Source organism: Lonchura striata, chromosome 1, assembly GCF_046129695.1.
Source record: "Lonchura striata isolate bLonStr1 chromosome 1, bLonStr1.mat, whole genome shotgun sequence".
NCBI classification, from domain to species: Eukaryota; Metazoa; Chordata; class Aves; order Passeriformes; family Estrildidae; genus Lonchura; species Lonchura striata.
This window is the reverse complement of record NC_134603.1, coordinates 149,596,195-149,621,167: the sequence shown is the minus strand read 5'-3', so window position 1 is coordinate 149,621,167 and position 24,973 is coordinate 149,596,195. Positions and strand designations below refer to the sequence as shown.

General features: G+C 40.9%; 1 protein-coding gene across 5 annotated transcripts in view; it reads left to right on the top strand.

The window, feature by feature from the left end:
- DPP6 (dipeptidyl peptidase like 6) overlaps positions 1–24,973 on the top strand; it is a 546,530-nt gene that overhangs the window by 364,408 nt on the left and 157,149 nt on the right. For all 5 annotated transcript variants that reach the window (XM_031503790.2, XM_031503789.2, XM_021543891.3 and 2 more), the window contains exons 2-3: positions 16,605–16,719; positions 24,248–24,346. In XM_031503790.2, coding sequence (XP_031359650.1) covers positions 16,605–16,719; positions 24,248–24,346 — 214 coding nt within the window. The remainder of the gene's footprint in view (positions 1–16,604; positions 16,720–24,247; positions 24,347–24,973) is intronic.

The window sequence follows — 24,973 nt, the reverse complement described above, 5'->3', positions numbered from 1 at the left end:
CTGTTTTTCCTCGTTTTTACGCTCCTGATTATCTTCTCTTGTAATGGTATTTTGTGGTATCGTTTTTATCTGATTTATTAGAATTATTAAAAAGCAGGAAAACACAGGATATATTCTGCCATGCTGATGAAGTTTTATGAGCTCTTTAATATATTATGTCAAATATAATTTATATTCTCGAGCCATTAGCGTGTTGTGTTAGGTTTGAGAGGCCAGGTTTTGTTAGGGAGGGCTGCAGTGTGGTTTCTGTGGGAAGCTGCTGGAAGCTTCTCCATGTCCAGCCAATGCCAGGCAGCTCCAGGACTGGCCAAGCACCTCCCTGTGCTGCCTGCAGGGAGGAGGTGGAGCTCAGGGAGGAGGGAGAGGTGAGGGGGAGGTGGTTTTAAGATTTAAAGATTTATTTTACTTCTTCTTATCCTGCTCTGGTTTTATTGGTAATAAATTCAATTTATATCCCCCAACTCAGTCTGTTTTGCCCATGGTGATATTTGGTGAGTGACCTTTCCCTATCCATATCTCAACTCATTAACCCTTTGTTATAATTTCTCTCCCCTGTCCAGCTGTGGAGGGGAATGATGGAGTGGCTTTGGTGGGTGCCTGGCATCCAGCCAGGGTCAACCCATCACTTGAAACACCACAATATTTAATTTCCTTTCCTAATTAAGAGTCAGATCCTCTTTGAGGCAGACACCCAAGAGCTGGGCTCAGCTCCCCACGCTGTGCAGAGAGGGCTGGGTGCTGCAGGGAGGTGCTGCAGGAGTTTGTGACAGGGCAGGCAGCCCCTGCCTGGGAAAGGATATCCCTGTTTAGACACCTGTGTTGGATCCTGGCTCTTTATCTGCAAAGCAACTATTTATTGTTAGGAAGTCATACACCAAAAAGTCTAGGAAGTGTTGAAATACTCATATCTTCATCCCACTGAAGTACATGGCACTTGAAGACAACTCTTAAATGGTTACAGAAAAGTATCCTATTAAATGCTTTTCATGAATTCATCTACAGCTGTGCCTGTGGGCATGTGAGGCCAAAGGAAACCACTGCCGTGTCCTGGCAATATTTTCCATGTAGGTATAGGAGAGTCCTATGAGAAAGGAGAGTGAAAAGCCATTGTGCAGGATCATGCATTAACTGACAACAGCCTTTCTTTATTTGTACCAAAAAGATTTAGTAAAGTAATAAATACAGTTAGTGATTTTAGGAGCAGCCCATATATACAGTGTTAATGTGTATTGGGATGAAGATATCTACAATACTCTCAGGCACATTGTACTTTATGAAACACTGACTGACAAGCAAAGCCTTATTATGTAGAGTCACATTTTACTTTTTCTGGAAGTTATTACTTATTTTCTAATACTTTCCTTAATTGCTCACATTTCCCTTAAAAAAAAATATTTTTTAAAAATTTCATACATGCACACATGGCTGACTCTTGCAGTTTGGAGCTGCACCCACCATCCCTGTACACCACACACCCTCCCTCTGAGCTCAGAGCTTAACTGGTGCACAAAACGTGAGGAGTGACATCTGGACTAAGGTAAATGTCATCCCTAATGGACATGGGAAGCATTTTTCCAGAGGCTGATTCCAAGTGTGCTCCCCATCAGCAGGCAGAGCAAACATCCCCCCTCTTGCTGCTCCCATGCCTGCCTATAGCAGAGCTCTCTGCCAAACCAGGCTCTGTGAAAGATGCTCAGGCACTTTGCTGTCAGGGAAATGGGATTCTGCTTCCCCCTGCATCAAATTTTAAGTGAAAGCAGCAAGCTGGAACTCTGTGTGGTATCCATTCAGGAGGAGTTAATAAAATGCACAGGAATTACATCTCCCTGTGCAGAGCAGCAGGTAGCAGCCAGCACAGCCAGGGGTGTTCTCCAAGCCAGGTTCAAGTGCTCCTGTCCTGACAAGGCTGCAAACAGCTGATTAGATGTTACCTCCTGCTCCTCTGACTGGGAATTCTGCCCTTACACCCCTCCCTTGCTGGTCACACCACAGCTGTGCTGCCCCTGGGCATGGCTGTGGTTCCAGCTGCAGCCTGGGGATGTGTTTGGGCACCTGGCACAGCTTCAGAGAGGATGCTGCTGGCAAGGGAGAGCTTCTCCTGGCCTCTGAGCAGAAATCAGGAGAGCTGCACCCTTCTCTCGTGTGTTAGGCTCAGCTTCAAGGCTGCTCCTCTACCTCAAAACTTGTGGGGGATTTTTTTTTTTTTTTTTTCTGTATGTGAGGAGAGGAAAATGGTTTTAAAATGATACTCAAATGGAGAGGTGCTTAGACACTGGGCATCAATCTTCACAGATGTTTGGGAGTCTTACCTGCAGGGAAGCTGAGGGCAGTCAAGAACCTAAATGACTTAACAACCTAACCCTGTTTTTGATGCAATTGCCCAAAATTTCTTGCATAGATGACCTAGTAAACCCTCCATATTACCCAAAAACCTTATTCTGAGTGAGAGTGTTTCATCTCCTCATACTATGGAAGGGAAAATTACTGGCTAAACAGTGACAGCAAAAGACACAAACCAGTGAAGAAGCAGGAATATGCAGATTTGGGGATCAGCATTGATACTGAGGGAGGTTAATGAGTTTTCCATCAAAAACTGAATCAAAAACTGGATTCACACCATGGGTTCCTCCCCTACATGGTTCACTTCTACCGTGGAGTGGCCAGCTGATAGGGAGAGGGATTAGTTCAAAATCAGAAAAATTAACTAGTACAAGCATGAAGTAGTCTGTAAAAATTAAACTTTTTTCAACCATTTCTCTCATTTGATCTTTCCACTTTTTTTTTTTTTTTTAGGAGGTGCATTTTCTGGTTTAGGAATTTTAATTCTTATTGTCTTATTATAAGGCTTAATGTAAGTGAAAATGCAGTTGTGTTATAATTAAGAGATATGTAATGTGGATGCTCTAGATTATGAGAGGCTCTTGTGAAATCCATGCTGAGCATGAACTCAAGCACAGAAGTTTCATAGGCCCATCTTTTGAGATTTTCTGAGTTCAGAATTCTTGTTAAAGGATCAGGATTATCTCAGGATGTGTTTCATTCCCATGGGAAACAATGCCTTCCTGTCTGGATGGCAAATGTTCTCATTTCCAAAAGTTATAGGACAAATGTTAATTACCTCCAGTAATTTCACAAAGAAATTTGATAGAAGCCTCCAGCTATTTTTTTCTGTCTGTGCCGGGCATTTTATGTTGTTCTAGAAGCTGATGGCAAGGTACAGGCTGTAGCACAGGGGCTTGTTAGGGCCTTGCAAGATTGATTATTTTGCACTCCACGTCTTCAGCTTGCAAAGGGGATGGGCTGTGCAGAGCTGGAACTCAGAGCACCTCCTCACGTGGCACTTGCAGCTGGACTTGGCATTGCTGGAATTGTGTCACCAGACCCCAGGGAAAAAAAGAAATAGAACTGGGCTTATTCCCTGTAAAGGAATTTTTTTTTTAATGTACTTTTTACAGAAGCACAGCAGAAACAAACAACTTCCAACTCTTTGTCCTATTACCCAGGAGAGGTTATTCTCTTTCTTACAAGAGGAGAAAAAACATACCAAAATCACAAATAAATGGTGATGAACCATTAAACAAAATGGAAATTAAGGGGAAAGTGGGAATGAGATGCTGTTGATGTGAATTTTAAGAGTCCTTCACAAAGGGTTATGTAAGAGAATGAGCTAGATTCTGATTATGTTTTTGAATAAATTCCAATAAAATGAGAAAAAAAAATAACAATCCTAGGTTTGTAGTGCCCCGTTAGTTTCCTGTGAATTTTCCTGTGCATAAGATGATTTTTTTTCATTTTACATTATACGAAAATATTTTAAAAGACAAAATGCTGTATACAAAAACATCAGTGCTGCTTCTTTGCTATTCCAATTACCCAGCTGGGCACTAAGGCGCAGTCTTAAGATATTTCTTATTAAAAAGGAGAGGTCATAAAACATTTTTTTTCTCTTCCATCTTACTACTAAAAAGTAAATGAAAGCTTTGCAGTCACTGTCACAAGTCATAGCTCTAAATAATCTAGGTGAGGTCCCAGAACCCTGTGGCTGCACTGACTGCCCCAGCCCCTCTCCCAGCTCTCAGACAGGTCCATGCTCCAAGCACAGCTCAGCTCAAGACGCTCTCCTGAGCTTTGGGAGGCACAGGGCAGGTCCATGACACCAACAGCCACCATCCTGTCAGGAGCACAAATGGGGATGGGGGAGTTTTCAGATTTAGAATATGGTTTAGGTTGGGAGGGACCTTAAAGACCATTTTGTTCCAATCCCATTTCCATGGCAGGGACACCTTCCACTAGACCAAGTTACTCAGAGCCCCATCCAAGCTGGTCTTTAACACCTCCAGGGACTTGAGTACACAACCATCAAAGGCCTTTTTATTCCCTGTGAACCCAAACAAGAATATGGCAAAAAAAAAAGAAAGAAAGTGGGGAAGAAAAGAAGAAAAAAAAGCCACTGGCTTTTACTTCAATTCCTCTGATTCTTTTGAACTTCTGATCAGACATATTTTAATTAATTATTCACTAGTCATAGTCCCTGACCATATGGGGAAAGGATTAGGTGAGGTGATGAAAATGCTGCTGTTCTCCACTGATGGGGAGGAGGCTGCAGCTATTGACTTGTGAGCTGCTCCTCCAGAGAAGCCAAAGTCCAGCTCCACTCAGCATAAGGAAGGACAGTGTATTTCACATTTCAATGGAGATAAAAAATAGTGAGTGAAAAAGAAAGGACTTCTTGCACAAAGTGTGTTTAAAGGGTGAGTCTCTGTTTTCCCATGACAAGACATGGAGAGAAAAAGTTGTGTCTTTGTATCATCCATCTATCTATCTATCTATCTATCTATCTATCTATCTATCTATCTATCTGTCTATATGTATATATGCATATGTACTTCACTGCTGTAGCAATACAAAGCAGTGAATGAATCTGTGCAATCCAAGTTGGTTTTGGTTGGGTTTCTTTGACCCTTGCTCCCTCACAGCCCTTGTCCAAATTAATGTAATAAAAATGATTGCCGTTTTTCTAGTACCATGGCTGCCTTCCTTCTCTGTGTTCAATTTTTGGGTGAAATGGTTGCTTTAACCTTGTGTTTTATCTTGGCAACCAAGAGTACCACTTAATAGTCCTTTCATTGATAGATCAAACCAACTGTAAGAGTTGGGAATAAATGGTCCATAACACCCTCATCAGACATAAAAATTACAGATATGTTTAGTCACATAGTCTTGCCATTATTTACCAACAGATGAAGGATTTCTGTTCAGCAGAGGTGGAAAATCCTATGGTTCTGTGAAGGCATGGGCAGGGAAATGTGGAGTCTGGTACTCAATGTGGGGGACACTCCAGGGGTAAAAAATGCCAAGAGCAAAACAACCATGGCTTCTGTTCCTCATTTGGCAATGAATGAAGATAAATAACTGAGATTCTTCACAACAACCATTATCTGCTCTCTGCAGAGGGAGGTTTCAGTGGTGGAAAGCTGTTGAATACACAACAAAGCAGGTATTTATGCCAATGGCATGGAAAGAAAATAAATAATAAGAATTTATCCTGGGCAGCTCGTAGGATCTGTCTGTTCCTTCACTGTGCTGTGGTATGTTTTGGCAACCAGCACAGCAGCCAACAAAAGAGCACAGATCAGTTGTGCCATGTCCTCTCTCCATTGCACTGACACAGAACATGCCATAAAATCTTGCAGTCCTCAGTGCCACCTTTCAATTCCTGAGCTTGGTGACAGCAAATGTCACTTGAGAGAAGCACAAGGGCTGTGATGGGTGATAATTTTGGGAAACACGGTGTGGGGCTGTGTCACTTCAAAGACACGTTCTGATGGTGGCTTTGAGAGTGAATGTCACTGTCCTGCTCTGTGTCCTCTCCATGTGCCACGAAGTTACAGGATCTGTTTGGATCCCTCGAAAAAACAGGATTTCAGCTGACTTTTGCTCTTCTGCCAGTTGAAATTAGTGGAAACCTGAAGACTGTTTCAGGTCTTCTGGATAGATGCCATGAGCCCAGTGAAGCTCCACAGCTTCAGCTGTAGCAGGGCCAGTGTCAGGTCTCACTGGATGGGAAGTCTGGAGCTCAGAAGACAAACTCTGCTTTTTCTGAGATTACAGGAGAGTGTGCAGGAGGAGGAACAGGGGTCACAGTCTAGTAATGTGAGGAGAGCTGACAAATGGGTTTCCTAACCAAAATGACTTTATATTGCATTACAGAAAATGTTGTGCTTTGCAGGCTGGTAGGAGGGAGAGTCCTACTTTTAATTATGATTCAATATTATTTTTCACTTTTAATAGCATTTTTCTAATCAAAGGAGGTAAAAATGAAATGGATGTTGCTGATTTTTTTGTGTGCACCAATGAGCAATACAATCATAATGTAGTTTTAGATTAAATTCTTTTGTTCCTTTTGTTAATTTGAGTTTGATGACTTTCCCTGGTGCCAGAGCACAATTTACAGCAGACAAAATTCCCTTAAATTGATTTTTAAGAATGCTCTCACATACACTACATTAACCTTTTCATTCCCTTATGGTATGTGTCAAAGAAAAATGATCCCTGTAACTCTGCTTATTGAAGAGATACATCTGTGAAGTGTATTAATTGGTAGAGTTCCCATTCTGCCCTGAATAGATTTTTCACATGGTAAATGAATTCCTGGCTGTGCTAATGCTCATCTATCTTTAAAAATACCAGTCATTTAAAAATTCCTGTCATTTACTGTCTCTGCTTCATGGCTGGTCACTTCTGAACTCTTTTATTAGTTGTGGAGGAGTTTTATCTTTTAACTTGAGGTGAAGAGAGGCACCAAGGCAGAGGTCCTCAGGAGTGTCCTTGTGCCTGAATCCTGGCAGCTCACATTTCGGGGTGCCATGTGCTCTTTGCAGCACCCAGCAGAGGGCTCAGACTGGGTGCTCGGTAGGGAGGTCTGTGCTGGGAGGCTCATTGCAGCATCACAAGTCCAGGATGTCTTTAAGTCCTGCAAAATGAGTGAGATGGACAGGGAGGTGAAGACAGAGAACCTTTATCATGTGTTTAGGTCACAAATTGATCCCAGGCTCTGCTGATCTCTGTAGGGAAATGTGGCCGTGGCTCTGCCTGCTGGGTTTGATAAACTTTTCAATTTCAGAGACCAAACCCTGCTTCTTGTGAGAATAACAGGTTGGTGAGGTGTGGAAAAGAAACTTTTCTTGGATACCTTTTTCCTTACCATCTGTGGGCCATTTTCCCATGGGATGCAACGAAGCTGTCACACATAAATCATTGAATCTTCATGAGGGATTTTTCTCTTTTCAAATCCTACAGCCTGTTTATATATCCCTGCATTTTTGAATAAACCACCTTCATGACTCAGAATAAGAGATTTTTTTGTCAGTGCTTCTGAAATTGTAACATGAACTGTTCAGGGAGATTAGAAATGATCATGATAATGCAGTGGCTTTTCTGCTGGTGGCCCTGGTGGTGGTGACTCTCATAAAATTATAGAAGACCAAGTGGGAAAGAAAACTGTCATTTGTGTCTCAATCAGTTTTGCTTCTTTTTATTTAATTTCTGTTTTGAGTGGGAATGTGGATGTTTCCATTTAGTTCTGTAATTTACTTTCTGAATCTCAGAATTGTGTTGAATTAAGGATAACACCTTCAAATGAAAAATGAGCAACAAAAGTGTTCTTTCCATACAAGGAGTCACGCTGCTGTGGTGTCGTGCCACAGTTAACAGAACTCAGTTTGGGAAATTTGGCATCTTGCTTTGCTGAGGAAAAATGACTCAACGTTTGTTGGTTGCGTTTCCTGTCAACCAGAAAGTTTTGAAAATTAGAACAAATGACTTTGCAAAGCCTTGTAATGTGCTGTGAGAACCCTAGCAAAAACACAAATCAATTAAAACAGACCAAGCATAAGACTCACAAACCATTGGAGACCTTGGGGTCGCTTTTCCTGACAGCAGCATCAGTGCTGAGCCAGCTGCTGGCATTTCATGCCAAGAGCCTCAGCACCCTTCAAAGAGCAGTAATTCTTCAAAACCACAGTTGTCCTAAGATAGTGCTGGACAAGGGCCTGGGGAAATTAGGACTTAAAAAAAAAAAAACAAAACAAATTTATGAACATTAAATCAGGATATCCATGAAGTGGTTTCTGGTTCAAGAATATCTGAGAAATGCCGAAGCAAATCCCATTGGGAGAAGTGAGATGTCTCCCAGCTACTCTGAGGACAGTTTCACAGCCTGTGCACTCTGCCTCCTGCCTCATCACTCAAGTGATGTCCATGGATGTCAGCTCAGGTTGCTGCTGAAATAGTCAGCATTATAAAATATATTAAAAAATCTGTTCTTTTGCTGTTGTGTCTCTTTCTCTTTACTTCTGTGTGAGTAACAGCATAGGCCCAAGGAGATTTTCCTTAACTGTAAGAATTACACAACTGGGGGGAGTTGGGGACTAATGCTAAGGGTTTGAGATATTTATGGAGTTTAGGGTTGCATTCCTGTTCTGAGGTAAGCCAGAGGGGTGGAAGGGACACAGCACAGGTGATGATTGGTGGTGTTTGTGTGCTCCCAGGCGTGGTTTTGGCCCCTTATAGCAGGGCTGTCCCAGGAATGCTGCAGAGCAGGTTGGAGGGGGCCAGGGACTGTTTTGCTAAAGAAGTGGTGGGAGGATTGTGCTGTACTCCCATATTGGAGGGTTTGGCTTTTGGGGGAGAGGAGGGCACAGTCCAATCACCCTTGGGATAAGAGAACAGTTTTTGGGGGACTTCATTTGCTGGTTTGTATTCACTTGTGAAACCAGGAATGAAATTTTCAGGAGAGGAGATGAAGGGGACAGAGATTAAACAAACACTCTGAGAAAGCCACTTAGCTGGGAGAGAAGAGCCTCCACTCTGGGTCCTGCTCTCACAGCTTCTACTGTCTTCTCATCTAAAAGAATTGTGTAAAGTGCAGGCTCACACTTACATGTTCTTTTTCCATTATTTGACTCAGTTAAAATTCTTATCAGAGAATAATATTCTTTCCATAACTTTATTTCAAATTTTGGCTAAATACTGCAACATTAGAGACCTACTTAGTAAAAAATGACTTGATCTGAGAAACAACAGAAAATTAAAGGGAAAATTATCCCTTAAAGGTAAAATTATAAGTATCATTTTCATATAAATATTAGTACAATGATGAATTATGCAATTGTATTGCCTTTGAAACATCCATGCATGACAATATTTGTCTTTTTCAAAACTGTAAATGATTAGTCCTTGAAAATAAGTTGTGTAAAATCCATTTTCTCCCCCCTCTCCGCTCTACATATGGATTTCATATTCCTCTTCCCACTGTCTCTGCAGCACAGTGACCTCAAACCTTGGTTGACTTCATAGCTCTTCCTCCCATTGCTCCCAGGCAAACTATTTCAGAAGGAAACTTTGTTTGCCTCATGTTTTCTTTCCTGTACCACTTAGAAACAAATTATTTGTAAACTAAATAATAGAAAAGCTTAGGAATTTATAAAATGCTACATTGAACAAAATGTTTAATCCTGTCTTTCTACCTAAGGGGATTAAACACCTCACTATTTCCCTTATCACAAATTCTTTCTTGGTGTTCAGAGTGATAAATTGAATGATTTTTTTTTTTTTTTTACTGAAATACAGTTTAACGAAAAATTGCAATTGCCTTTTTACAAATGTAGAGCAGAGTGCCTTTTTGTTAGAATTAGAGGAGACAAAAATGCTGAGAGGTTGTTTTGCCAAGCTCTCAAATCTTCAGGAAACCTTATTTTTGTGTTTCTTGAGATCATAATTCTTCAAGAAACAGAGCAGGGAGATGCCACCCTGGCATGGCTTGGCAGCAGCACTGTTTGCAGATGCTTTCTGCACGGGTGTGAGCTGTCTCAGGGTTCATGTGGCTGGGGTTGGAGGGAGTCAGGCCGTGAGAGCATTGTTCATGGATTTGGTGAACACACATAAAATCCTAAGTATCAAACCAAGCTTTCCTGGTGGCGTGGCAGATATTGCTCTGCAGGAGATGATTTGCAGGTTAATGTGTGTGCTTATATCAAAGACTGAAATAAAATCAAAGAAATGCTGTTGATTTTATGGGCTCTGTCAGTACTGGGAATGGGTCTTTAATTATGATTTGAATTACAGTAGCAGCTAAGGACCCCTGAGAGGATTTACAGTCCCACTGTGCCAGGTGCTATAAAAACATCTGGGTTACAGCACCAGAATGAACCAAACTAATGGGGGGAAGTGAAGGAGATTAATAAAATTACTTTAAATCAAGGCCAACACAGTTCTTGGCTAAAAGTATCTGTAGTCACACATGTACAGCATTGCCATCTCCTTTCTCCTGGCCATGGTCAGAATATGACTGTACCTTTGGCTGGAAACACTCATCCTGCAACAGGTTCAGATGGCGTTTGCAGCTTGTATTTTGTAACCTTGAGAACTGGTTTCTGGTAGGATTTCAGAGTCCATGTTCCAAGGTTCTCATTTATTTTGAAAGTTCCATGGAGTCACTCTGTCCTGAAGCACTAGGAATAATTTGGGAATGTTTCAAATTGCAGTGGTGCTTATTTTAAATACACTGTAAGGGCACAGGAGGGTGTTGAAGTGTGGTAACTCTACTTGTGTACAAAAGTCATGTGAAATGCCAGTTCAAAACACAGAGAAGCTAAATTAATCTTTTAGTACTGCAAGGTCTGGAGGTGATCCAAAACCATTTCATCATAATGCCTGTAAAGAAGATGGGAAGTTATCTAATATCCATTTCTGCAATCCAAAAGAGCTAGGAATTCCAGATATTACCGTATTTAAATCATTTTACAGATTTATTTTTCTTTTAACTTAGCAACAGAACAGGGTTTCATTTGTAGCTGACAGACTGGCTTAGCTCCAGTGGAGCCAATGATCTGTGTCAGTCAATGCTAACTGAGGATCTGGTACCTTCTGCTCTAAACTATGGAAGACTTGTCATCTGTTAAAGCTACACTGAGGTGTGTGGGATGCAGATGGCATTCATTTTCTCCTACTGGCTTTGTAATAGAAATATGTAAGACTGAAAGTTCTACCAAAGCATAAAACATGCAAGGTTTAAATTTATGTGGAGCTGAATGTTACAGGTACAGTCTTTTCCTCACTCACTTTCAAACACACCATTAGTGCCCAGCCTCTGAACATTTGCCTGTGTGCACTTTGCAGATAATGGTGGGAGGAGATGGAACCAAAGAGAATGGCTTTAGGGCATTCATAAAAGAGCCTCCCAGAAATGCAGGGCAGGAGAATGTGCTGCACTGTGTGCAGGGTAAAAGGTTTGTCTCACAGTGCTGGGGAGTAGGCAGCAAAGATGTTCACTGTTACTTAAATCATTGCTCCCTATTAGTAAAAGCATCAACAGAAGATGAAGAAAAACATAACAGTTGTCTTTCATCACCACAACAGGCAGATGGTTTTATCCCTCTTATTTCTGTTGGGGTTTTGCAGGAAAGCCCACATACATGCCATGCCTCATTTGTAAAAACAGAGCAAGTTTTTATTCCTCTCACTGTGAAGTGTCACCTTTAGCACCTGAACAACTGAGTTTCTGTAGCCTTGGGCTCAGGCTCTGTGTCTGTCTGGAAACTGGTTGTTATTCTGCATCCACTGGTTGTTATTTTGCATCCACTGGTTGTTATTCTGCATCTCACTCCAGCCCAGGGTGGTCTGCAGCAGCAGAGGGGAGGGAGGCAAGTAGGGAGGAGAAGGAAAGGAAAGAAAATAAATAAAATATCCCCAAGCAAGAGTAACTCAGCTTGACTTCAGAGGTGAGAATGATGCAGTTACATGCTTATTGTTGTTTATCTGTGTTATGATACTTCCTAAATTCTGTAGTGACTGAGGTTCCTTCTGTGCCAAGCGGGGTATCAAAAATTATTCCTGCCTGGAAGAACCTCCATCCTAGGTTTAAGGTAGGGGAGCAGAGAAGGATCCAGGCAGGAGGATTGTGATGAGACAGTAATGCAGTATCAATCAGCAGAATAACCAGGAGTCTCAGTGAACCTCCTGCTGTAACCACTGCAATTCATTTCGTTTACTGCCATTATCATTGCAATTAGTGTTTCATTTTTGCAACATAAGGTTAATAATCTAATAACTGTATGGGTTACCCACTCCTCGGCTCATTTGTTGTACTATTCAGCAGGAATAATTTGCTGCAATTTTGTATTATAAAGAACTAATTAACAATAAGATTATTTTTCCACTGAACTTCATAGGAGTTTTTTGTCTTGGACAAAAATGGGGTATGGGGACACTGTTGTGTTCCCATTCCTTATTCTGTGCCATGTTCTGGACTTGGTAAGCTGAGTTGTCAGAGACATCACACTGACCCACATTTCATCAGGCAGAAGTCCTAATTCAGAGCCAGGTGGCATGAGTGAAAGGTGTAATATACATTTTTCAATTATCAGTGTTAACAAGCTTATTAAGAAGAATATTTCTTTCCTGTGTTTATAAGTGTAATATTTGAGGTCAAAAATTATAAATAAATCAAAAAGAAGCAAGAAACAGAGGCTGAAAGAGTAGCAAGTATGGAACCTATAAAATTACTAATAATTATTATAATTACAAAATTATAAATCCCCATCGTGCTACCTCTGACGCCAACAAAACATCTTGCACCTGCTTTTATTTCATAGCATTAAATTATTGGATTTTCTATTGTCTTTTGCTTCAGATTTCAACTAGTGTAACAGTCCAGAGCTCAGTGTCCATGGCCTAGTGTCACCTGCTTCTGCAAGGAACCTCTAAATCCAGCACTTGTATCTGGAATATATTTCATATAACACAACTGGGATTTATCATTGTTGCATGAAAGTGTCAGCTCTGTGTTGAAAAAGACTGAGGCCAACCATGACTATCTCACTGCTGATACTTCAAAGATTTTGGTCCAGGATGTGTTAGTTTTATTTAATAATACCTATACTTCACAAGTGATATCTACATTGTCCTTCAGCCACATAGACATGGTTATTTAAAAAAGAAAAAAGAAGTTGTGCTTGATGAGTTGTTTTAAGAAGCTATTTTATTGTTGTAATATGACCACTGTGCTGGCAGGCTTTTGGCAGGTTTCAAATAAACATGCCAGAAATAATTTTGTTGACAGCATCCTGGGTTGGAGCACATCCAGCCTTCATCCATAACATGTCAACACAGTGATTCTTTCACAGGCAGGAAAATATGTCACCGTGGATCTGTATTTTAGAGTTTTAAAATGCTGTAGATGTCTAGATTAATGGCTCCAAAATCAACTTCACAGGTGGCTAGCAAGGTTTTTCAATCACAAATGAATATGTAAGTGATAGCATTTGCAGTTTTTAATATGCAGCATCAATGAAGCGTGCTTCTGTAAAAACCTGTGGAAACATCTGGTTTACTTTCCAAATCCAAATTGAATTTAGTGTTCACGTAATAGGAAGAAGGAGGTGAAAAACAAGCAGCAAAGGAAAAGAAGGAGAAAACCAGGCTGAAGGGCTTTAGCTTGCTTGCAGAGGTCAGGAGGATGTGTTAGTGTTTCCTGTGAGGCAGAGAGGAGGTGGTTCCTACTGATGAGTGAATTCAGTGTTTTCTTTCATGTTCTTTTCATCAGAGCAGAAACCATATGTGCTTGGTTTATTTCCCTTCGTGTCATATGCTCGGATTTCAGTATAAAACCCAAATTTGCTATCTTTAGGATTAACACAAAGGCATCTGCTTGCTGGCCAATTTACATCTCCATGTTTATCTCTGCAAGCTGGGTCTTTCAGGAACAGGCAAGTCCCAGCTCTGAGCTCTGTGCTGGAAATGCACCCTTTGAGCTGCCTCTTCAACAACATCATTTATGTGCTCGAATCAGTACCTGCCCCTGGATTAAACACCTTCCTGGCTTCAGTCCCAAGTGCAGTGCTGCCTGCTGCTGGGAAATCCCAGTGAAGGGTGAGGGTTTGCTGGGAAGAGCAGGGAGTATCACAGGCTGGTGGAGTTGTAATCCCCTGGAGGTAAAAGATGGTCACAGTGACACAGCAGCATCCCTCTGGAATTAACAGAAATACAGACAGGAATAATCTGAGGTGGCCATGCTATCATGAATATGGTATGATGTGTCTGCAGTTTTGCTGTAAGTGATTCTATCAAAAGAGACTTCAAATGGCTGAGAACAAAAGAGCAGCTTTCCAAACCTGTGCTGAATAAAGCTGTTTGTCTTTCTTTGAAAAGTCATTTATCTCTCCTTGCTTTTTACCAGGGGAAATTTCCTAATGGAATTTTGAAAAGAAAGTGAAAATGTTCTTTTCCACTTCTTCACAGTGTATTAAACCCCAGTATTTTGCTTATGAATAGTTTTTTTCCTCTTAATACAGTAGAAATTCGCAGTCTTTTTTTTTTTTTTTTGGTTGATATTTTGCTCAAATATTGATGAATGCCTGGAGAATTAATGGGATTGACTTGATAATGGATTCAGTGCAAGTACAGCTGTCCTGAACGCTCAAGAATGTGTGTGTTTCTATCACAGTGGGACTCATGGATGGGAAAATCACAGTTAATGCAAGGTGTTATAAAACTCTTGAACTACATCTGCGTCTGTAGCTTTTATTAAAGTCCATGAGCTAATTTCTTGTTCAATTTTAAAACTTCTGATCATTTGTGGTGACAATGTTAGACTATTTTCAAGACTGTGACTGTTGCCATCAGTTCTGTAACACTGTCAGTGTTTTATTCTGCCCCAAGACACTCTGAGGGCTTGGCTGGGTTTTTCACCTGCTTCTCCACAGTTCTCCCATTTCTATCTAGACCCCCCCTGTACCCTGATGTGAAAGAAAGAATATTTCTGCCATCTACTAAGAAGCCCTGCATTATTTCCATGGGTTATTTATAAATTTCCTTTTCTTGGAAAGCCACAGACTGTCTTTTGTGCCTTTTTGCATCACCTGAAAATTGGAGACTATAACAGGTTCCTAAAAATGGCATTACAAAACTAAATCAATTAACATTTGTCTTCATATTTAGGGTAAAGAATCTGTAGGAATGGAAATATTTATTCTTCTTACTTGTTGCCAAAATTTCTCAAAGCTCCTGACCTACTTTTCAAATTTTTCTCCAGTAATGATAGTAAACTATAAATTTGTTCCTTCTAATTATTTTTCATTTCAAATAGAAAGCCAAGTGCAAACAAGGGGAAGACAAAGAGGGAGATTGTGATCACCTCTGCCCCTCTTGGCCATAGAGAAGCCTCGTGTCTTTTCCTGAATTAGAGTAGATGATGGAGTGCGTCAGGTGTTTAATGCCTCAAACTTGTCTTTCCATTGCAAATTTATAGCTTTTGTAGTGGCTAGATCCCCAAACATATAGAAAGTGAGTCTAGACATTATCTTTTTCTGTAAAATGAATTCTAGGGAAAGGTTGAAAAATATTTCCCAGCATCTTCTGAAAACAAAACTGTGAGGTTTGCCTGACTTCTCTCTTCCAGTCTTGTTGCTGTGTGTAAGAAGTAGAAGTAAAGCAAACCCTGAATAACAGAAGAACTTAGTCTACTTGAAAGCTTTTTGTTTTCATAAAAAATTTAAAATGGAAAGAAATTAGTCTTTTAAAGAAGTACCAGCAGCTCTGTTTTAGACACACCATCCCTCATAATAAAAGAAATGAGGCAAAAAAACCTAAATATATGAGTTTCACAAGGAGGAGCATCCAGAGTTGTCCTGACTCTGTGACTAGATCCCTTGAGTTAATTCAGCCTCCCAGAAAAGCAGAGTGCACTAATATTTCATACAGTTCCTGTGGGTGCTTCAATGCATGCATGAAACCACATATAGTGCAAAATGCTAAGAGGAATCCAGCAAAAGACATGAAAGTGCAATAAATTTTTAAGATCTTGCGAATGCAAGCACAGCACTTCATAAAACCTCAGTCCTGAGAACAGGGCTGCTGTATACATTGGAGGCAGAACATATGGTGCAACCACAGTGCAGTCAGAGCTAATCAGTGAGAGGTGATGGAGCTTTTGTTCTGAAGTTTTAAGGATGTGATTAAATTTAATGTATATGCTAGACAAGAAGCCTGTCTTCAATTCCTCAGACCTCCCAACCCAGGAGTGCACGCAGGATGCCCTGAGGAGATGTCATGTTTTCTGGGAAGGCAAGAAAGTTCACCAGGGGGATATCCTTATTGATTTTTATCTCTATGCATGCCCCTGTGAATTATTTATCTTCCTGTATGCTTCTCTGACATCTTATTATGAAAGTCTCTTGAAGGTTACTGTAAAGCTCTTCATTCCCAGACTTAATGAGGGTTGGTAGGAAATGGGCGTTGATGAGTGAGTTTGGATGAGTGCTGGGATGGGGGCTGCTCCTCGTGTGCCAGGAGGTAATGAGGAGTGTGGGCTCCACTGCTGAGCCACCTGTGGGTGCATTATATTTATTTGCTGTATAATTATTTGGGATGAATTCAATTAATGCCACCGTTAATTGTAACAGCCTGAACTGTATTTGGCTCGAGGGTGTCACCCACCGTGGTCACAAGGTGTAGATCTGCAGACATGCATTGCTGTCTGGATTCTGTGCTTGTTTCCTTGTCTAAGTGCCCTTTTCTAAATGTTCATCTTCTTTTGGTGTTTCTAGGAGCTGGTGGGCAGTAATCCTCCTCAAAGAAACTGGAAAGGAATTGCAATTGCCTTACTTGTTATTCTCGTTATCTGCTCGCTGATTGTCACCTCTGTCATACTCCTGACACCAGGTATTTATAACCTTTAACTCACTTCCAGTCTGGTTTTCTTTTATAATTTTACCCTTCCAAGAGAAAAGGGATTACAAACTAACCTACAAAGTCGACATCAAAGGAATCCTCCTTCCTCTCTTTATCTCAGTGTGATGCTGAGTTCAAGGCTATTCTCAGGGAGATTGTTTTAGAGTTTTACATTTCAGTTCAGAAATCAAGGCTGCTGACCTGAGGGCACAAGCCTGCAATTTGATTGCCCTAACATGGATGGGGAATGTCATTTTAGATGTGCCAGGGCAGGAGAGGAACACACATGGGGCAGTCAGTGAGGGCACAGGAACTCCTGAAATTCATGTCCACATGCAGCAGAAGTTGACAGTTGTGTGTCATATCCTGGACCACTGAAAATGTCATTAGATGCCTTGGCACCTAAATCCCATCCCGTTCAGTTGGATTGATTTTTAGCTCAGACCACAGTGTTTACAGAGCAATTTCAGATAATGATATACCAGATTGTACTTATCCACAGCAAATAATTAGTAACTTCCCAATAAAGAATTCTTTTAGTTAATCCCCTTACCAAGTTTCAGCAAAGTTCTGTGCATGTAACCTCTGTAAATTACTTCTCTGAGGCTGCAGGCTTGAATTTTAATGTGGTGTCATTATGATTATTGATTATTATGCATTTATACAGCTCTGAAAATTTCCATGCCTACTTAGGGAGTAGAAATAAAGTGCTTTTGCAGCACTGACAAGATTGTGAACTGAATATGAAAAGACAAACAAAATGAGAGATGAGACATAGGAAAAAGAATTCAGTGTTAGAAAGGGTGAGGAGCTACAAAACACAGGGGGAGGCAAAAGTCCCTTGCTTAGGGATATAGTGGAGAAGAACAGGGACTCCTTCTTGGATGAATACATGTGAGTGGTAGACTCTAGGGAGCAACAGGAGAGAGAGCACAGAGCTGAGGAGCAGAATGGAGGCAAGAGAGAAATAAAACCTCAGGACGTGGAAGAGCACAGAGTAGTGAAGTGGAAAAATGAGACAGAAGCTGTGGGGCAAAAATTTCCCTGCAGTCCAGCAGGTCTAGGCCATCTTCCCTGACAAAATTCTTACCCCACAGTCCTGCTGTGCAAAGAACTGGAGACAAACCAAGAAATACAGGAGTGCATTGAGCTAATCTGAAAATGAGTGAAGCAATCAGTACATTATTTTTTCAGTTATTTATTGTCATGCCATATTCAGTTTGTTTCATGTTATCCTGAAGTTTTCAATGCAAATTTAAGTTCCATGTGGTCATACCAGCATAATTATGTAATTAAACTAATTAAGGTTACATTTCATTAAAGACTATTTATTACATTAATTTTGCCGGTGTTCAGATTCAACATCTTTGGACAGTGCTGCTCATCTCTGAGATGTTTTAGGAAATGGTGTGTGGACTACACTCACATCAGGCACAACTTGTTAGGGATGCAAATGTTGCCTGCAGATTTACAGAAGCACAGATTTTCAAAGATGTACAGGAAAGCCTTAGTTATAAAATCCACACCTGTAGCCTCAACAAGTTCTCTTGAAGTTAAACAACTGCCTGGATGGGACCAGGGATGTCACTTCCATCAAAATCCAAATTCCTTAAACCCACTGGCTTCTCTTGATCAACAATGTGGGTTATCCTGTCATGATATGAAATCAGGTTTGATAATCACCCTAAGGGGACTCTGGGGCTCTGCCCTCATGAGGCTTTGCTGGCTGTGACCAAAGACTGAATTCTCTTTTAGCTTTTTTTCAATACCTCCCAGAATAATCTCCATAACTTTTCCAGGCACTGAAATGTCATTAACAGGCCTGTAGTTTCCAGGGGCCTCCTTCTTCTCCTTCTTGAAATACTCATATTCAGTTATAAATAAAATTCAGAAGTGTATTTTTTATATATGTATTTTATATGTATGCACAGAGACATTCTCCCTTTGGGGTGTGTGTGCACACACATGCACACTTATAAATCACACAGTTTTTATTATGTACCCAGCAACATCTCCAGGTAATAATATTGAGAGGATCTCTGTGCTTAAAACAGGAATATGCAAAGTCATTTTCTATGCTGAAATTTCTACTCATGTTTTTTGAGATTTCTTATTATCTTATCTGCTGGTAAGCTGGGCTTGGTTTTTGTTTTGTTTTTGTGTTTTTTTTTTCCTGTTGATGTTTCAGAATTGTGTTTACATGCACATGCAAAAACTGTGAGCTCAGTACTGCTCCTGTTTTTATTATGGATCCAAAGTTCTTCATGGTGAGACTATACCAAGGGTAAATTACAGAGCTGAGGTTGCTGCTGTGGCTTGGCAGCAGCTGAGTTCAATCTTCTCCTAAGTCACTGGCCCTGGAACCTGTTATGAGGTTGGGCAATGGCAGAAGGGAAGGGGAGGCTCATTTCTTGGGCTAAGTGGGACTCTGAGACTGGTTTGACAAATGTAAAATTATCACATTGCTAATCCCAGCTGGGCATAGCATGTCCCAACGAGGTAGGAGTGGGGAAGGTGGAGGAGCCTGTCCAAAAGGAGAGGCAGAGTCTGCATTTCTCTGCCATAAAATAGTTCTCTGGAAGAAGAAATGTTTATCTTTTGGTAGTCAAACTGAAAATTAAGTGATGGATATGTGAACAAGAGGTGAGGAAGGGTCAGGAACGCAGTGAAGGAAGGAGGTGGAGAAGTTTTGTGGATGTTCAGGGGAGCTGCCAAGTATGAGTGACATCAATAAATAAGCAAAACAACCAAACAAAAGCCCCTCTTCACTGCAAAAGCCTCAAAGGGGGTGATGCAGGCTGGCATGGCTTGGGCAAAGTATCAGAGGATATTCAAATGTTTTTAATTCCTCCTTCCAATGATATTGTTGAAGTCAAGCCTGATGCTGTCACACCAGAACAAATAACCTTTTGCATTTTCCCTCTGTAACTACTACCTACCTACTTTTCCCTGTTTCCCCCTTTCCCTGTTTATCTCAGTCTATCTCTTCCTGTCTGAGAAACCATTTTTCTCTCAGTATTTTGGTGCTGGTTTGAAGGCCAGTTTGCAGTGCAGTACCAAGGCATGAAATACAGAGATGCTTTAACCAGTGCTGAATATAATTCAGTGCCTAATTCCAGTGTAACTTTGGACATATAAGGGGTAGAGTGCAGCATGCAGGCATATAGTCCATGCTCAGACAAAGAAAAGAGTTTACCTGGAATAACTTGGTCAAATACTGGGAGACCTTGGGTAATCTCTCAAGGTAGTCTCCTCTAAAATCAAGAACAGAAAGTGCTTAGCAAGATTTGCTTAGTAGGACACATATGACTAAAGTATTTAATAATTGGGGGAAATTAGAATTTTTATGTCTCTTCCAGATTATTTTTCAAATCAGCCCAAACCTGTAAATGTTTTAACTCTGGATTCAGAAGGGCTGAAATCCCTACTGGTCTGGATTTCTCAGGGGCAGGTCACTCACCGTGCTCCAAGATTAGCCCAAAAATTGGGAGCAGTGGACTTTGCTTTAATTACAGTGGCAGTGCTCTATTACTAGCTAATGCTTATGTCTTATTTTATAAAATCCTGAAAACATCTCAACATTTGTATGATTTGTGTATCCATTGATGTTCTAGAACAGCATTCTCAAAAGAAGCAGTAATTGGTGGAAGTTTACATTTAATTACACTATAGGACACCACACCTACACCATTGCCTATGCTGAGCTTCTCCAATTTCATGGTGTGTGAGTCCTGCCACTTCACCCACCTTTGAAAAATGTGAAACTATTTGTACAAATGATGACAGTGCTGTCCTGAGGCTTTCCTACCTGGCAGCTCCTCATTTGTCACAGCATGTGGCACCTCTGCAGGTCCCATTCCATTGCTTGTGTATTTATATAAAGACATACAGAACTTTCCAGAAATCTGCCCATGCACACTCACACACACAGAGCAAAGCCGAGAAGAGGACCCAGCCCTACAGAAATTTTGAGTAAAATAAGGTCCAAATTCCATTAGACATTGTGCATAGGAAGAGGCTGATTTCTCATACATCTGTCCTTGATATTTAAAGCTTTCTGGAGATATACATCATATTTGCTCCTTTCAAATCTGACCTTTTAGTTGAAAAAAAAGAAAGTACACCCTAATCCATATTAAAATTTTTGAAAAATCCATAAGAACTATTTCTCAGAAGTGTTACTGAGCTAGTCACTGCATAGCATTAACCCACAGCATGCTGTCTGACAGTCACAGGCATTGCCTAGAAAGCTTTGTAGCTCTTGTGATACTCAGAGTAAGGCACTGTCCTTTGACCAGCTGTGCAGGAGAGCAGTTTATTAACTATAGTTATATATAAATGTGTATTTTACACCATTACAACAAACAGGTGGGATTTTACAGAAGGGAGTAAGGTTTGCCTTTTCTGGCCGCTCCTTTTTTGGGTACAGAGAGGTCATCTGGGGGAAAAGAGAGGTTGGGTCTGCCCAGGGACCAAGCAGGTATGCTGAGGTGGGGCTGGAGCTCCTGGTGTGCTGGCCACAGGGAGATGGAGGCACTTTCACTGTCATGCAATGCACAACAGGCCAGGAGGTGTGAGGAGAGCATCTGGCTGAACACCAGGTGTGATGGAAAGACAGGTGGGCACCCAAAGGTGGCTGCAGCCTTCTGACCTGTCAAACAGCCTCTGAGCATGGCTGGAGTTGAGAAAAAGCTTGAAAGAGAAGAAGCAAAACAGGCAGTGAGGTCAGCTCCTTGCTCCTTTTTGCTGGATTTTTTTGGATTGGTGGAGGATCTTTGTTCTGGAGAGCCATGGGATGTCAGTCCAGCCCAGGCTTGTTTGGGTGCAAGGATAAAGAGCATGCAGATGAACCCAAACACTGGTGTTGCCCTGATTTTTAAAAGTGTTACATTTTCTTTTATAGTTCTTTTGAAAGTTTTAAAGTTCTTTAAAATGTTTTCGGTGCCTTCTGATGTTTATATATTTTGACTGGAGTTCTCACAAACTGTTCATGTAAATAATGATTGTTTTGCATTCTTCTTTGTGGGAGGAGAGAATTGATGGACTATTGGTTTGACCAGTGTGGTTGGAGAGGTGGCAATTACATCCTCCAATCCACTGTCACTTTTGGAATTCTATATATTGTGAGGTCAGAAATAAAATTTGGTCTTTTTCTCTTTTAAACTTACCAAGTTTCTGTGCACTCATTTCATGTCCAATAATGACACACAGGGTTCCTGCCATGCCTCTAACATTGAATCCAAACCAATATGGACACAGCTTCTACTTGGTTCTCTCAGCACGTAGCTGTGCAATTTGGATATTGGTTTGTCACTTGGCACTCAGATCCCAAGTCCCTATGCCCCTTGCCTGGCTGCTGTGCTGCCATCTGGGTCTGCTGGGCTGGGGGATTTGAATGTAAAACAAAAACAGTGGCACATGCTTAGTCCTGTCCTTCCACAAGCCCAAAGAGACCTCCAGGTCTCTGCAGCTGGGTGTGGACAGCACACCCTGGCACACACCTTTTCTGTCCACCAGCTGCCTGAGACACCCTGAGACACACTTAGAATCTGCTGCTCAGGACAGTGGGTTGCCTGAGATCCCACAATTGCATTTCTTCCTCCATAAATGTCTCCATCAGGGCCAGAGGAATGGAGCAGATGCTCTTAATAAGCCCTCTGACCTACCTGTCTGTTAGAGGAGAGGCCAGTAAACCTCTTTTTATTTTTTCTATGACTAAAATTCATTGATGGATTTATTATTTAGTTTATTTGTCATTTATTAATATTATCCCTCAGAGAGGCTCCAAAATGTGCAAAGTCCAGGTGTTGCCTCTCTCTGTTCCTCCTGTCCCTCAGAAGGAGCTGAGTGCTGTGGAGGAACAGAGATGGTGCAGCTCCCAAACTTTGGCTGTCCCCATCCTGCACAAAAAGGAGGAGTAGGAAGGGCTTCCCACCCTGTTTCTTCCCAAATCTGCAGCACAGAGGTTTGATTGTGCCTGTCCTTCTGCCCTCATGGGGGGAAGGGGCTGCCTGTGCTCCTCCAGAGGGCATTTGGGAAGCATCTCCTGGGACAGGCACAAACCCAGAGCTGTGCCTGGGCTCCTGCCCCACCTGACCTCCCTGGGTATCCAGTTCTGGGGACTTGCACCACAGTGAAATTAATTGGAACTATTTCCTGGGGTCCTTGTCACCTATATTTTCCATTTTAATAGATAAAGTTATGCAGAATAACTTGGCATAGCACTGTCACACAGAGGGATTTGGCTGAGGACTTGTATGAACGGGTTCTGGAATTTGCAAGGCACAGTGAACAGCATGATTGAGGTCTCAACCAGACTGGGTAAAAATATGAGCAGTGAAGAATATAATTTAATTTAGTAAAAGTGAAAGTTTGTTCTGAAACACCTTTTAGTGGAACAAAACACTGTTCACATGTATATTTCTGTCATCTCAGGTAGCTCAGGGGCTTCAATTTAGTACAGCACAAACTTTTTTTCCCACAAATAAGTGCCTTCAGGGTCTTATTCCACTTTCCTAATAATAAGTGTTCAGTGTAAGTTTAGAACTAAACAATATTAAAGGTTGCCAATAAACCTCAGGCATGAGGGTACTGTCATGAGGAAAGATGCTGAAACACATTCCTGCTGTGGAAATACTCAGAATGTGGCCTCCTCTTTTCTTTAAATGAGCAAATATATTTAAAGCTGACTGAAAAGTTTCTATGAAAACATTATTTCAGCCAAAAATTGAATGTTGACAACAAATTATTCATAGAGGGTGACTGCTTGTCAAAACAAAAAATATTACAGTTGATGGGAGAAAAGGAAAGAGGGAACATATTAATCAGAATTGTTGGGTTTTCAAATTTGTTAGTTTTTCTCTAAGACTTTCAGCTTTGTTATTGCCATGCTTACAAATGAAACTGTATATCTTTTCACTAAAAATTAAAATTATTATGGGCCAGCTATGCAATACCTAAGGATTAAGGGTTATGTCTCATAGAGTTTTCAGAAATATTTCTGCAAGCAAATGTCTGATTCCCATGAAAAATCTTTGGTGAATTCCTGGAGTAATCTGTATGATTTTCCAACTATAGTTTTATGGTAAAATTTTTAAGGAAATAAAAATGCAAGCTGTAAAAAATGGGCCATTTTAAATACTTTTCAAAATGTAGTTCATAATTTCAGAAATATTTTAGGGTTTAGCTGTCAAAAAGTAAGCATTATATATCACTATGACACCTATTGCATGACATAGATTATTTTTTTATCATATTATGTCTGAAAAAGTGTGTTTCAGGCCATTTCTTGGTTTTTTTGTAACTGTTAAGACCAGGCATATACAGCAAGGAGGGTTGTTAGTGGACCATTAGGTGCTCCTTTAACAGCACTGACAGTGGGAAGGGATTTGTGTGTGACACAAAGCTTAATGTGGACAGTTTCCAAATGAGCTATGACATGTCACTATTCACAGTTTCTGTGCTTTCAGGCACATTTCAAAGCTAAATTAATGGTAGTTTATTTTTGAATGTTTTACAGTCGAAGATAACAGCTTGTCTCAGAAGAAGAAGATAACAGTGGAAGATCTCTTCAGTGATGATTTTAAGATTCATGACCCAGAGGCTAAATGGATAACTGGTGAGTTTTGAGCACTTTGTAGTATCTTTGCTTTGCTTCCTTGCTCTCTGGATATTTTTTTTTAATGTCTTTCTTAATTCCTCCAGTTTTTTATGCTGCTCCTGAAATTACCAGATGAAGGGGTTGGGGTTGGAAGGGACCTCTGCACTGGAGATCATCTTGACCAACTCCTAGCTCCAGCAGTGAGAGCTGTTTGCCCTGAATCATGCCCTCAAAATCCTCTTTTCAACCTTCAAATTCCTATTCCAGTTTTCCTCCTAGAATATGCAAACACCACTGCTCTGACTTTTTATCTAGGGCTGCCCAGTGAGCTCATAGATAGGCATGAAAAACTACAGCCTTTTTCTCCAAGAGCATCCAAAATTTAGTAAGTGATGTAACACATGGTTGGAAGAAGTGGCTGGAGCACCATCAGTGATTATTTTGCCATAAACAAAACTGGAGGTTTATATTCTCTCATCAAATCTGTTTGGTTTTGTTTTTGTTTTGTTTTGTTTTGTTTTGTTTTGTTTTGTTTTGTTTTGTTTTGTTTTGTTTTGTTTTTTTCCTGGCAGAGAGGTGAAGCAATGCTAAAATCCAGGCAAACAGTGCTCCAGCAGCAGTTGGGCTGGGGCTTGCACACAAGCC